The sequence below is a fragment of the Antechinus flavipes genome, chromosome 3 (genome assembly GCF_016432865.1).
Source record: "Antechinus flavipes isolate AdamAnt ecotype Samford, QLD, Australia chromosome 3, AdamAnt_v2, whole genome shotgun sequence".
Classification (NCBI taxonomy): Eukaryota; Metazoa; Chordata; class Mammalia; order Dasyuromorphia; family Dasyuridae; genus Antechinus; species Antechinus flavipes.
Genome location: NC_067400.1, coordinates 566720864 through 566736981, shown reverse-complemented (window position 1 = coordinate 566736981; position 16118 = coordinate 566720864). Strand labels below are relative to the sequence as shown.

Genomic DNA, 16118 nt, shown 5'->3' with positions numbered 1-16118 from the left:
GAATGAACAATGAACTCACTAAAATTCTGACTAGGAACATTTGGCTTAGAAATCAATTTCTGGACAGAATCCTTCCCTTCGTAACATGACATGTGAAATTTCTGCTATGAGGAAAGGTCTGGGGCATTCAATTGCACAGAATAGTCCCCACATAGCTGCCCCAAATTTGAGATGAAGCAATGTTCAATCACCAGCCTCCATGGTGCACGAAGTCACAGATCAGAAAGGATACGGGTCTGTTTGAGGTCGCCGGAAGTTTTCAGGTAGGTAGGCCTCATACAGTCGGTTGGCCTTCCCATTCCCCATCTCTTGCATGCACTGCAATTCAAAGACAGCACTGAAACCTAATGTTCTTTAGAAGGGATGATACTTAATAGGTCCCACTGAAGACCTGCCTCCTCCCATTTGGGTTTCTATCTCATTGAGGAAGCCAGTTAAAAGAGCAGCTATCTCCACAGCTTCACAGTGTCCCTAGGAAAAGGTGAGCCTGATATCCTATGTCTTTAACAGTTCACAAGCACACTTACCCTGAAAAAAACCATCCCTTTAGTGCCAAAGTACTGACACTTCAGTCAGACCAAAAGGAGATAAAAACAGTCACACACATCTCTAGGGAAATGGGGTTTTTGAGGGTAGTCTGTAGTTAAAATCCCAGCTCTATGACTGGAGTGCAGCAAGAGCCCAGGTAAGGCATACTACTACTCTAGGACTCTAAATCACTTCACAGTAAGAAGAGTCTCAGCATGCAGTCTGCAGGGAAAAAATGGGGACATACAAGACTGAAGTGATCCTTGTAAATATATGAAGTTTTACATAGATATGTAATTTTCACAGGAACACTGCTTATCCACACCCTGTAGAGAAAGTCAGACAAAGTATAAGGTGCAATGCCCTACAGCTTTGGCACTGATTCAGTTGACCAGATTATCCCAAAGAGACTGGGGAGAAAATTCAGAGGGAGTCAAAAGTCTTTAGAACTAAAAGGGACCTTGGAAAACTGCCGAATTCAAGTTCCTCATTTTACAGTAGGGAAAACTGAGACCCAGAGAGGGGAGAGGCCTGCCCAGCTTCACAAGTGGCAGAAACTACATATATGTGTTCTAAATCCAAATCTACTCTCTCAAAAACAAGAAGTTTCCATTTGGTTATATTGCTTTTTGAAGACAGAAAACCAAGTTTTGATTGTCATCATGTCAATATATCAATTATCTGAAATTTTATCCTTACAAATATTTCTTCCACCAACAAAATCACAACCCACTGACAAAAGAGTTTGTATTGACCCAAGGAAACTTAAAAGACACTTTCGCTTTTTTATTTACTCCACTAAAATTCTTTTCTAACACCTAATCTTCGTGTGGAAGAAACCTTGAGCTCTTGAAGATGGAGCACAAGTTTTGCTACCAAGCAAAAGGCTTCAAGTATGGGTCCAGTAAGAAACTATGTCCATTAGCTGAAGACCAGCCTGGCAAAGCTTGAAAGTCTCATCACCAGATGACATTTTTTGGCCACAATAATTCCTGATAACCATCTACTATCTAAGACACCACGACACTAATTACCATGTAGTTTACTTACTGCCTCCAACAGGGAGCATTCCCAAATGAAGGGTGCTCTGTGACCTCTGTGCTCACCTAATATTTTTGGTGACCCACCCTCCAGGGAAAGGAATGCTTACCAGCCTTCATGTTTGTGGCAGCTGTGCTAACTGGGCTGTTTCCATTACCTGAATCTGCTCTTGTGTCCACTGGTCTAGGTTGACTGACTTCACCCTGGAAATGTGCACACCGAGGTTCCTGTGAATTCCTGCACATCGGATACAGATGAATACACCAATGTTCCAGGAGGCCCATCGTGGTCCTATGAGGAGGGTCAGGGAAAGGGCTGGTTATTTATTATACTGGCCAAGATTTTGTCCATAGAAGGGGTTCCAAAAGAGAAGAATGCCATAAAACTTCTATGTTCCCATAAGAATAGAGACCAGAGAAGCTCAATGGAATATACCTTTTACTAGTTCCTTCAAACTAGTAGAGAGCACCAACAAGCTTTCTTTGCCTGTTATTTGACGTCAGAACCCAAAATCATAGGCTGTATTATAATTAAACGAGAAGAAAAAGCCCAAGAGGGATAGCAAAGCAATGTAATCTTCCACTCAGCCTCTATCTTTCTGAGTCTGGTAGCTGCTACCTAGTTACCCATCTCCTATATTAATGGATTTTACAATTGCTCAGTTTTTCTATCAGTAACTCACAGACAGTTGACACAGTGAATACAGTACTGGACCTGGAGTCTGAAAGACTACCTTCCTGAATTCAAATTTAGCCTCTGATACTCATTAACTGTGTGACCTTGGGCAAGTCGTTTAACTGTTTGTTTGCTTCAGTTTCTTAAACTGAAATGAACTGGAGAAGGAAATAGCAAATCACTCCTATATCTTTCCCAAGAAAACCCCAAATGGGATCACAGTCAGACATGACTGAACAGTAAGAGACACGAAGAGAGAAAGCCCAAGGCCTATGATGAAACTCAGGTTTTTGTTTATGGTCTTTCCCACCCTTCTCCAAGGTTTACAAAACAAGTAACAGTGCTATGTTAACAGCTGTGTTCCACTTCGGTCAGTGTCCCTGCTTGGTTAAGCCATAGGAACAAATTAGACCAAATACTTCACAATCCTAGTTCAACACAATGAGATTCTCAGACACGTACTGCAAACAAAACCAGTACAGAATCATTCCTCTTAGCCCTCTGCAATGGATTAGAGTAATATCTCATAATTGTACTTAATTATTAGTCATCTCCTCTTTGGAAGTCACAAGGGAAAGAAGTGATTTAAAATTATAGACATTTACCATAGAACCTCCACAAATATAATACCAGTAACAGAATGATGGTGTTACATTAAGGAGGATCAAGGGAGTGAACAAAAGGAAGAAGAGACACTGAATTATTTTCTATAGTCCAGTGTCTGACACTATCTCCTCAAAACAAATAGGTCTTGTGCTTAAGATAGCAATAGCGAAACTTTGCAGGTTTTAGATAGCAGACCATCAAACTGCAGTGTTTGACAGGAATTCTGAAGGAGATAAATAATGTTTGGAAAGGCGGGCATTAGATTTTAGAAATTCAAATCAATCATAAATGACAATTTTCTTTATATAAAAAGTACTTAGGTGCTAGGCTGATATCTAAACAAATGTCCCAAAAATTTTTACAATCACCAGATGGGACTCATTCTACCTGAAGTCTCAACTCAGTACAGCACCACAAGATATTGTACCAGAATGTCAAGAATTAGAAAGAGATTTGTAGATCTCACAGGGCAACTCTCCCCTAAAAAACTGAATCCTGGATAGGTGAGAGGGAATCAGAAGACGTGTTGAGATATAGACTCTGCTACTTATTACCTATGTGAAACTTTGGGCAAGGTACTTTACCTCCAGAATTCAGCTTCTCTGTCAAAGATGGGAGTTGGACTAGATGACCTCCATGACCCTCAGCACTAAAAAGTGACAGAAGGGAGTCTCAGAACTCCATTCCAAGTTCAATCTCTGCTACACTGCAAAGCTTTCCATACCTTCATGTCACCAAATAACAGTTAAAACTGAGAATCTGTCTACAGACACATATGTGGCTTTTCCAAAATACCCAATTGCTCAGGATCAAATTCATAAAAACTTTTTTCAGTGGCTCACACACTCCAAATTACAAGCATCAGTGCAGACAAACAGACACACATAGATCAAGGGTCAAGTCAATACCTAGGTTTGGGCAAAGGAGGATTCCTAGAGAACTGTGTACTGTTTTCACACTGCTATTCTCACTTAGGAGCTGTAAAATTTAGGTCTCAAAAGCAGTTTAAAAAAAAATCACATTTCACATAAAAAGTCAGCAGCATTGACTCCTTGATTATTCATGGCTAGCTAATTCTTACCATCACGCTAAGAGCAAAACTAGATGCAAAAGCATGAATTACATGTCAGTTATAGTGGCCTCCCTGCTGGCTTCCTAGTTTACACCAAGAAGGAGGTTATTGTTCATCATTTAGCCTACTGTTAGGATCTTATCAATTCTCTACATGACATTCTAAGGTAATCATAGTCATTTTGTACACTCTAAGGAACACGTGGGACTAGCCACAGCACTGGGAGTGCCATAATACAAGGCCCCAATATAGAAATATCAATAATAACATCATGAAAAAACACAAAAACCTTTCTCCCAACATAGTGTTTACTTATACAACTTCATACTATTTAGAGCAGTGGCAGAATATAGTTAGTGACTTAGTTTCCTTTAGAGTGGTACCACACACATGATTGTATTCATTCATTCATTCAACAAACATTATTAATATGTTTAGGATTTTCCAGGAAAGCCTTTCTCTATTGCTTTGTCATGCCTTAGAGATGATTCTGGCTTCTTAGGCTATACCAGCTGAAAGCAATCTCTGTCAGATTCTACCCAAGTCAGAAAAGTTTTAAAAGAAGGCCTGGCAGCTAAATGTTATTGGAGGACTGTGAAGAAATAGATACTAATAAATTGTTGGTGGGACTGCAGACTGATGGCAAATCCTTTGGAGTGTTACATGTAACAAGTCTAAGTATCACAAAACTGATCAGAGTTGTAAACCCAGAGACTCTACTACTAGGACTTTATCCTAATATTTCAAAGTATTTGGGAGAAATATCTATAACTGTTCATTCAGGAAAATGAAGAACTGAAAACATATTAGTTGGGGCAGCTAGATGGCACAATGGATAAAGCACCAGCCCTGAAGTCAGGAGGAAATGAGTTCGAATTTGACCTCAGACACTTATCACTTCTTAGCTATGTGACTTATGGGCAAGTCACTTATCCCCAATTGCCTCATAACCGCCCCCCCTCCAAAAAAAAAAAGAAAACACATTAGTTCTTGGAGGAGAATATGAGAAAACTGGAACACATTCATTGCTGGTGGAGTTGTGAACTGATCCAGACCTTTTTAAAAATTCTTTTTTTGTTGTTTGCTTGTTTAAAAAATTTCATAACATTTTATTTTTCTGAATACAAAGATAATTTTCAACAATCACTTTTGTAAAATCTTCTGTTCCAAAATTTTCTCCCTCTCTTTTCCCTGCCCTCCTCCCCAAGACATCAAGCAATCCAAGTTAAATAAGTGCAATTCTTCTAAACACATTTCCATATTTATCATGCTGTGCAAGAGGGAAAAAACACATGAAAGGAAAAAGCAAACAGAACACAAGAATAATAACAAAGGTGAAAATTCTATGCTTTGATCCACATTCAGTCTTCACAATTCTCTCTCTGGATATAGTTGGCCTTTTTCATCAGAAGTCTATTAGAATTGCCTTGAATTACCTCATTGTTGAAAAGAGTCAAACTCACCAAAGTGGTTCATCACATAATCTTGTTGCTGTGTATGATGTTCTCTTGGTTCTGCTCACTTCACTCAGCATCAGTTCATGTAAGTCTCTTCAGGCTTTTCTGAAACCATCCTGTTGATCGTTTCTTATAGAACAATAATATTCCATAACATTCATATACCATAACTTATTCAGCCATTCTCCAATTGATGGGCATCCACTCAGTTTCCAGTTTCTGGCCACTACAAAAAGGGCTGCTACAAACATTTTTGCACATGTGTGATCCAGCCATTTTAAGAGAGTTATTTGGAACTATGCCCAGAGGGCTATAAAATTGAGCATACCCTTTGATCCAGCAGTCTCACTCAAGTGATTTTTATGCCAAAGAGATCATAAAAGAGAGGAAAGGATTCACATGTGCAAAAATCTTTATAGCAGCTGGGGAATAGCTAAATAAGTTATAGTATATGATATATGAATGTAATGGAATATTATTGTTTTTTAGAAATGATAAGCAGGCTGATTTCAGAAAAGCCTGGAAAGACATGAACCGATGCTAAATGAAATGAATAGAACCAAGAGAAGAATGAACATAGTAACAGCAAGATTATGTGATGATCAACTATGCTAGAGTTAACTCTTCTCAGCAATACAATGATCCAAATCAATTCCAATAGATTTGGGATAGAAAATGCCATGTGCATCTAGAGAGAGAGCTATGGAGACAGAATGCAGATCAAAACAATTTTCACCTTTTTTTGTTGTTTGCTTTTTCTTTCTTGTGATTTTTCCCTTTTGTACTGATTTTCCCCCACAATGATTTCTAAGATGGAAATGTTTTAAAAGACTACACATGTATAACCTATTTCAATCACATTGATTGAGGAAAGAGAAATTCAAAAACTTACAAAAATGAATGTTGAAAGCTATCTTTACATGTAATTGGAAAAATAAAGAAAAAATACACGAGGAATAAAGAAAAAATTGGAGGAAAGACTTGGGATGGGGAATAGGATGGTTGTTTTGAAACAGCTGAAGCACTGTCATATGGAAGAGGAAATATTCACTCAAGAGAATTCTAGATTTTGAACTTAACAAAAATTATAGCAATCTAAAAATGGAACGAGCTACCTTGGGAGATAGTGAGCTTACCATGACACAAGTACTCAAGCAGAATCTGAATAAATGATTGCTTCTGAGGGATGCAGTTGAGGTGATTTGCACAATGAGGATAGATTAAATATCCTCTGATGTCATTTCCAACTCCAAGATTCTACGTTCTAAACAGATAGCTATGTTTTCTTCACCTAAGGAGATAGATGGGCAGAGAGAGTGGGATATGACTGGGCAAAGCTAAGTTGATAGACAGGTTGCATTGCTCTAGGGCATCATGGCTAAGTATTTCTAGAGAAGCTCAAACAGATTCAACTGGTTAACAATGAGTATTTGCTATAAGCTCCTTCTAAACCAATATTTAGCCTAGAAAATCCTTTTAGCTGCCAATGGTGGCTCTCAAATTTAGCCCTTTTTCTTATATCTGCCATTTTCTGGGATAAGGGAAATAGAAGATAGAAGTAAAAATGTCCAAAACTCTCTTGGACATGAGCAAGTTTAGTCCCTCCTGGGAAAGGATTTAGTGTTAATGCTGAAGAATAAAAGATCACTAGTTGGAAGGCTCACGGGAAAAAATAAAGGTATTCTTAAAACAAAAAAAATTAAGCAACTTTCTTCTTTTAAGTATCCTTTACAGCCTGCATTATATACTCACTTAGCTGCAGCACCTCTCTAAACACCTCCATTCACACAATCCAAGAAAGTCTAGGATGGAAGGTAGCCTTCCTTTAGGCTTCTTTAGCCTAAAGAAAGAGCACATGGATTCTGCTGCTGCTACAAGGTCTATTAATTTGGTTTATTTGACAAGGGAAAGGTATACAATGAAAGATAACACAACCCAAAGACAACCAGCAATGATACACAAAGGAGGAACCAACTATCTGAAGAGATGGGAAGAGTTGAACAAGGGATGCTTTGAAGAAAAGAGGAGAGATGAACTACATAAAATATTATGCAGAAGGAAGGAAATAAGCATTAAGAGTCTACAATGTGCTTCATTTGGTCCTTACAACAATTTTGAAAGATAGGTACTATTATTATTCCCATTTTAAAGATGAGGAAATTGAAACAGAATCACAGCTGGCAAGTGCTTGAGTCAAATTTGATCTCTATTGTTCCTCACTCCAGACCCATAGCTAACCACTGACCACAGCACCAAGAAGTTGCAGAGATTAAGAACATTCAAAGCAAAATAACAGTAATTTACAATCCATCCATAGCAGCAGAGCTTATACTGCAGCAAATGACACCAATCATATCACACAATCATACACTTGAGGATTTAGATAATTTAGAAATGTAGCTAACCAGGATTAGCACAAGGATGGCTAAAAGTGCCAGTCAGGGAACAAGGAGTTCTATGACTAGGCCTACATTTACATTGCCTGACTATATCTTCACTAACTTCATGGCTCTGTGCCTCTGTCACTCCATTTTACAAAAAGAGGAAAGAAAACTTATTTTTGAACACTCAGTTCTGAACAATCCACAGAAATGGTCTCTGTAATATTCTCTCTTGTTGCTGCCACTATCATTCTCAGTGGTTCCATGATAGCATTTTAGGGGATTTTAGGGGATCTCAAAACACGTTCTTTAGTCACAATCTGGATAATGGAGTCACAGAATGTCCAAATTTGGGAGGAACCTTCCAGCTCACTGAACTCAACCTCCTTGTTTTAGGAATGGGGATACCGAGGTCCAAAGAGGGGGCAGGCCTCTCCAAAAGAGAGTTGAATATGTTTCTGCACCATCTTGATGTCAGTCTATTCAATTCTTTTGCTTCACAAATTAAGCATGTTACAAAACAACACTCCCATAACTTGTGACTTTATATCTAAGTTCTACTTATCTCTCTCAAAAGGTTATAAATATACCAGAAACAGATGCAATAACTTTTGCTCCTTTTCTCCTCTCTGTTGTAGTGACAACAGTAGCAGGAGCCCGGGATTGGTGACTATGGAATTGGATTTGAATATTCCCTCTACCACTTAGCAACCCATGAGGCCCCAGGCATACCACTTACCCTTTCTGGGCCTGTTTTTTCCTTGGTAAAATGGATATATTTACATCCTGAACTACATATGTACATTGTGAGGATCAAATAATGTTACATACACACTTTGTACATTCCCAAAGTTGTTCCAAGGAAAGCACTTTGCAAACTGACAAATGTTCCTAGAAATCTGAGCTATTATTTGGGGGGCTAAACTAGGACCATAATCTTTACTTATGAGTTTGTTTCCAGAGGGAAAGAAAGTCTCCCAACCAACAAATTATCAATAGCCACTAGAGCCCCAAACCATCTGATTGGAATAGTCCCTATCTCCCCTGACTTTCCTCAGAACTGCTGAGGAACAAAATTCACAAAAACAAGCTAAATTGGGGAAGAAAAGTCCTTATTTCAACATAGGTTGTTGAAAATCTTTCTTTGATGTTCTCATCCAATTTCTTACCTTATCTTACCTTAGTAAAACAAAGGTAACTAAATCCTTCCTGATGACTGAGATTTTCTCAGTAAAGAAAATCTTCATTTGAATATCATAGCACTAATGGGTCATAGAAACATGTCCCTTTCTCTCATTTTACAGATGAAGTCCCAGAGACCCAAAGAAAGAAAGTCACTTACCCAATGTCACATATGTAGTAACTGGTAAAGCTAAGGTTTGGAATTTCCTTCCCCTGACCGAGTCTTTTGATTTTTAGGTAGGCCCAATATTTTTCTTCTATAACATTGTCCTTTTTTATTAGTCCTCACTGCTTAAAATCACAGGTATGGATGATTAATGCCATAGCAAAATGCACAGTGTACAACCCCAAGAAAATTATGTTTAAAATGAAAATCATGAGATCACAGATTTAGGATTTTAAGAGTTAGCTTAGAAGCCATCTAGTCCATCTCCTTCATTTATACTTGATGAAAAAACAAGGCCCACAGAGGTTACACTTGCCAGTCAGAGGCAAGGAAGTACGAGGAATTCAAACCCAAGTCTTCAGACAAAATGTGTTTGGCACACTTACTATGTGCCTTGTTCTGTGCCAAGAATTAATCCCTTATAACTTATATCCAGGTTTGTTGGCTTGTTTGTTTAGTCATATTCCAGTTTCTAAGAATCTAAGGAAAGATATTCTAATAAATTTTTGAATTTTAAATTGAATGAGATGTTAATATAGACAAGTTTAAGATACCCCAGAATACTGATTCCCCTCACTTTACAAATAAGGAAACTGATCTCACAGTCACATGACTACTTAGCAACAGATGCTGGATGTATGACTGAAGAACAAGTTTCATTCTCCTCTTTGGACCTCATCAGCGCAGTTAAGAGTATGACTAGAATAGTATTTTTCTTAGCTATAAATCTGTGGGATATTTGCATCTTATAATAAAAGTTCCCATATTTTAAAATCCTTTTTAACTTTTAGATATTTTAATAATTACCTACATTTTCTCCAAACTCCCTCTAAGAGATTAATTTCTTGAAACAAAAAATAAAAAAAATGGGGAAAAAATCAGTTTAGAAAAACTAATCACTATATCAAAAATTCAGACATTTTGGGCAGTGTTCCATATCCAGAGTTTCCTGTCCCTTCAAAGAAGAGGTAAGAAGTACCTTGTCTCTTGTGATCAAACTTAGATCCCATCCCTTAAAACTCATATATTTAAAAAGAACTATCTTTCTCTTCTGAATCTTGCTCCCTCTTCTGAGTCTTTGCATTCTCTGTCTCCAAAACTGCAATGCTGAGGCTATCAAAGCCAGAGTGGGCCACAGTAGACAACAGACTTTTTTTAGTGGCCTGAACGAAAGTTTGGGACGGGAAACACTGATCTATCTAAAGGGTTCTTCAGATACTCAAATCCTATGTTCTATCATCTTGGATGGATATAGATGGTAAAGAGATGATTATTTAGAATCCATGCTTCAACAAACAGATTAAATAGAATAATTATTGATTTTCATTAAGGCAGAATGTGCTGACCAACAATGAAACCAGATTGAAAATAGAGTGGCCCCATAAAAAAAAACAGTTCATTCAGGAGCCTAAAGCAAAAGAGATAAATTCAATCAAATACACACACACACACCCATACACACACACACACACACACACACACACACACACACACACACACCCATTTCATTTTAAGTTTAGGTCAGGCATTAGCCATGTTATAGAACATAAAAGCCAAAGCAAAGGCAGCTAGAATGTGTGGATGGTGTGTATTTTAAAGTCCTCATACCCGTAACCTTTCAACATCCCTTAGGGCATTGGTTTGTATAGTTACAATGGGGCCTTATGGGAAAGGCGGATGTGTACTTCTGGTAAGGCTACAGGCATTTTTTCATATGTGAGGAAGGCTCAGTTCTACCATTCCAAAATAAAAGTAAACAAGAACCTTGCACTTCTGCAAACATTTTAAGGAACCATGAGGTCAAAAAACAAGCTTGCTCAATACTCTGCCCACAGAGTGCTCTGCAAGAAGACCATTTCCATCTACCTCGCAAGACTTTCATTTCTGTCTGTCACTAAAATGAGAATGGACCCAGATCTATTCAACAGTTAAATAGAGTACCAGTATGATTTTAAAATTCTTGGGAAAGTAAATTAATTCAGTGCCAAAAGTAGTTTAGACTCAAAGAATCTAAAATGTCTTCAAGGGCCCATCCATATATTTAAAGACCTGTTCTATTTCAACTTAGGCAGACCTAGAAGAAACTGAGAGGGAGAAAGAGTAGCAGAGAGAAAATTTCAACCTAATAAAAAAAGAACTGTCTTTATTCTGGGTTTATCAAACACCAAATAAAATGAGCATGAAACAGATCAAAAGAGTAATGTGAAAGCAAGGAACTGTGAATTTCTATTATGAACTGCTTGCTTTTCCTCTTATGTATATAATAAATTCAATGTAATTTTCAAAGCTTTCCTACTTGTTGGTATTTCCTTCCATCTTTTTAATAATTAGAGAGTAGGCTGCCTTGGAAGCCAGTGGGTATTTCATTACTCTCAAAGATCTTTAAATAGAGGCTACCTGACCATTCATTGGGTTTGGTTTATCATACAAGGATTTCTTCTCAGGTATGGGGTTAGAAACTTACTTCTAATTCTAAGATTCTGTCAATTTACAGGATTCCCTATGAAATTCCATTAATGATCTCTACAGTAGCTTTAACTCTGCTTGAACTCTTCAACTACACGTTGTACTACCATTACTAGGCAGCTGATTTCAATTGTGCAGAACTAATTATGAAAAAGTTGTTCTTTGTGTTGATATGAAATCCACTGGGTCTACTTCTGCTAAACACCATCAGAGAAATAAATAAATGTTTTTCTTCAGTTCTTATATTAAATAGTAATTATATAAGATAGGAATAGAGAGTCATGGGCAAGACACTTCTTCTACCAGGTTTCTATTCTAGGAAAAAATAGTTCTTGATTTCTCAGCACTTGACTCTAGAGGTCCTAGGACAGTGTCATAAGCACAAGTACTATGAAAGGTACATAATACTTAATTCAGCAATGTTTTCCAAGAAATAAAATGTACAAGTCATACTGTACGATGAAGCAGAGTATGACCTATGAAGAAAAGAGAGAATAAAAAGGTTTCAAATCTTACTAATCTTGCAGAATACAACAGTAGTGAGAATTAGCAATCAGACTTGACATAAAACAGAGTGAGGCAGAGTTAGAAAAGGACTGAAAAAGAACTGAAACTAGAAATAAAAACTTCTAGTGAGGGCAAGTTGAGAGAGAAATAGTAAGAGTTCTAGGGTATACATTCATGAAGTGCTCAGGAACATCCATCTTCTAATTTAAGCTTAGTGCAGTTAAAAGCCCAAGGAATAGGAATGAAAGAGTTTTTTTCTATATATTTGGATGTTTCCTTTTTTTTTTTTTAATTATAACTTTTTATTGACAGAACTCATGCTTGGGTAATTTTTTACAACATTATCCCTTGCACTCACTACTGTTCCGACTTTTCTCCTCCTTCCCTCCACCCCCTCCCCCAGATGGCAAGTAGTTCTATACATGTTAAATATGTTACAGTATATAGGAATGAAAGTTGTACACAGTTCCTTCCCCAGATTGAAATAATAATTTTCCAAGAGCCAAACACTTATGAGCCATCTCATTTTGAATGAGGCCTGTGTATCTGGTCAACATTTAATAAATACCAAGTCACTCAATTCCAAATGTCTAATGTTATTGAATTGGTTCTGCCTTTACAATGCCAATTTAATTAAAATGTATTAAAAAAACAAATAAACACCCACCCAAACAACTACAAAATTCATTAAAGCAATCTAGAAGGTTGTAAGGAAGGGGGAGAAGGGGACAATTTACTTTCAATAAACTCTGCTCAATACAAATGTTGTTTCCTTTGTATATGAGGCCCAAAGGGAGTTACTAGTAGATGAGGCAGTAGAACTTGGGTATCTCCCTCCTCTCTCTGCCAAAAGACAAAGCTAATTAGTATTCCCTTAGGTGGCATTTCTGGTAACAAGGTCACACGAACTTACCAAGTCATCCACTAAGTACTTTCTGAGTGTCTAGCATATCTGCCTTGTACTATGGTAGTCAATTTCTCTCCTTAGCAGTTTTGGGAAGGGTGGGATGCAGTTTAGAAAGAGGAAGCCTTCCAGAAAGTAAGACGTCATGTTCTATAATCCACTGGCAAGATTTTAGCCCAATCAAGATGAAAATTCCAAACCCTAGATCCCCAGTTTGCTTCTTGGTCCCCTTAAATCATGAAGAACCATACTATCTTAAATCATAGAAAGGGACACTAGAAACTAGTTTAACTCAAATACGAGCAAGAATGTCCTTTACAATATCCCTGACAAGGTAATCCTCCACTTGAACAAGTTATATCCCCTCGGTGGGCATTGGGCTCTCCATTTATAAAATAAGGGGATGGGCCAAGATGACTTTGCAATGCCCTTCTAGCTCCAGGTTCAGTACTACCTCCAGCAATAGGATTGCTCCTATGCCTTCTGCAGCTCTTTCCAGTCAACTAGCATTTACTAAATATCTATTATGTGCTAAGCCCGTGCTTTGCACTTCTACCTAGCGCTCTTGGTCTGAAAGACATTCTTGATCAAGCTGAAATAGCTCTTCTTGGCAACTTCTCTCCATTCAATTAATCAAGTAGCATTGAATAAGTGCCTACATGTGCCAGCCACCTTGCTAGGCATCAAAGATAACTATATAAAGAATGAAATAATCCCTATTTGAAAGAAGCTTGCATTTCAAGGGGAAGGGGTGAGAGGAATAAGTACAAGTATATACCAAGGAATGTAAGTGTATCATGTATAAAAATATGTTTTCAAATTCTGCTTTCTGAAGCTAAAGAGAACAAGTTTAATAATCCTCTTCGATATGACAGCTGGACTTGAAGCATCTGAAAGGCTATCTCATCCTCTATCTAATCTCTTTTCTAAAATGCTTAAACCAATTTACATGGCATTGTGTCCTGGGCCTGCTCTATCTTCATTATTCTCCTTTGGACATTATTCAAGTGACTTTTCTAAAATGTGGCACAGAAAACTGGATACAAAACTCCAGATTTGGTTTGACCAGAGCAACTTTTTGAGGCAGATGTTCCCTTTCAAATTTACCTATTTTCTTAAGAGGACTAGCAGGTTAAGCAAGGCCATGCTGGGGCAACTTCATTTAAAATAGAGAAATTTAGATGTCATTCTGTCTGAGATTAAGAAAGTACCTTTCTAGTGATGATATCATAATGCATTATTTCTGAATCTGGATGATGTTTTTTGTCCTTATAGGAAACTGGTAGTGGCAGAGAAAAAAAAAGAAAATTGGGCAATTAAAATAGCATACAGCAGATCAAGGAAGTCAGCACTTTGGCCTGAGGTTCAATGAACAGGGAAGATTTAGAAAGATGAATGCCATAGAGTCAAAATGCAAAAGTCCTCTGACTTATTTCCAAAAGGAGTTAGTAAATTAATAGGACTAGGAAATCTCAGGCTCAGGGCTGGATTTCCAGCAGCCTCTAAAGAAGGTATGATCATATCACTCTCCTCAATGACTTCAATGACTCTCTATTGCCTCCCAATTAAAGTTCAGTCTGGCATTCAAAACGCCGCATGATCCAATGTCCTTTCCTCTTTGTATCCCATTCAAACCATACTACTAGAATTTCCCAAATAGGCTCCACGTTTCCCTATCTCAGTAGTGCTGTACATACCACCTAGGATTGAAAAATCCTATACAGCCTTCAAAGTTCATCTCAAATGCCACCCCATTCAGGGAGATTTCTCTGCATCTCCTCAGCCAAAATCAACCTCTATACCTCTACCCAAGTAGAATCACTAAAGAAATGTTTTATAACAGCACCGATCACATTCTCCCTTGTATCATAATTATTTGTGGACACATTCTATCTCTCCCATTATCCAGGGAACTACTTATTCATCTATATATTCTTTCCAATGCCAAGCAGAGGATGTATTTGCTGTTGTCATGAACCGAAATTTGAGCATTTACTATTCAAAAAGTTCTATGTTAGGCACTGAGAATATAAAGATGAAAAATTAATAGTTCCTGCCCTCAATAAACTTACAGTTGAATGAGATGGAAGGGAAAACAACGCCTATGCAGTTATGAACAAGGAAGAACCTGATAGAGGTAAAGGAAAGCCAGGCAAAGTGCCAAGAGAAATCTGAGAGGGACTGATCACTTTCATCTGTGGAAAAGAGCATCCCTAAAGGCTGTGATGGAAGAGGCAGAATTCAAGTTTGGCCTTGAAGGAAGAGACTTCGCCAGCAGGAGAAGAGTCCACTATGATAATGGGAGAAAAAAGAAGAAAGACAGGACAAGAACCAGGGTGCACATACACAATCCAGTTTGGCTTGAATGTAAACTACACCAAGTATGGAATACAACAAGCCTACACAGACAGCCCTCAGTAGCAGGCCAAAGTAGTTCATTTTGTCAGGAGGCAAAAGGGAGCCTCTGAAAGGTTAAATAAATTTTGAGTAAGTATCCTACACAATGCATTGCTTAAAAAACAAAGCAAAAAATCCCATCTTAATTGTTTTTCTCTTGTGGATTATAGATCGTCTCACCTACCAGATAGGAAATCATACATTGGGAGTTCCCATATTTAAATATCATGTGCAAGAAGAATGGGGGAGGGAAGGAATGTACCCTTAACTCTCCTTGTCCCTGGGTCAGTTTGTGGTATTTTGTCTCTAGCCAACTTCCTTTACAAAGATTCTGCTTAAGGCATTTATGAATAAGCAGAAAATTGGCCGATGAGACATGGCCTTTCTCAAAAGGGGCGGGAGGAAACAAAAAATGGCTGCTTTCATGGGGGCAGGAAGGAGATTATTTCATTAGGAGCTGAATAGTGAAGCTCTCTCATGGCAAACAATTGTTTAGTTTGAAGGCTCCCTGCAGGCAATTACTCCAGCAAAGGCCCAGCTGGAACAGGGTGAATGTGCCTGCCAGGACTAACACTGACTCGAGTGTCTAGATGGGTCTAGGGCTCACCAGTCTTCCTACCAGGGAGGAATGGGGAACAGAGGCAAGGCTCCAGGCCAGCTCCCCCTCCCCAAACGATTTCTCCTACTCCAACCCCCTCTCACCACAGCCCACAATTCTGCACCTACAAGAACTAAG

General features: G+C 38.1%; 1 protein-coding gene across 1 annotated transcript in view; it reads right to left on the bottom strand.

The window, feature by feature from the left end:
• Positions 1–16118, bottom strand: part of SMAP2 (small ArfGAP2) — a 58759-nt gene that overhangs the window by 19217 nt on the left and 23424 nt on the right. Inside the window, exons 2-3 of the mRNA XM_051987782.1 lie at positions 1727–1860; positions 233–318 (exon numbers count right to left, since the gene is read on the bottom strand). Coding sequence (XP_051843742.1) covers positions 233–318; positions 1727–1860 — 220 coding nt within the window. The remainder of the gene's footprint in view (positions 1–232; positions 319–1726; positions 1861–16118) is intronic.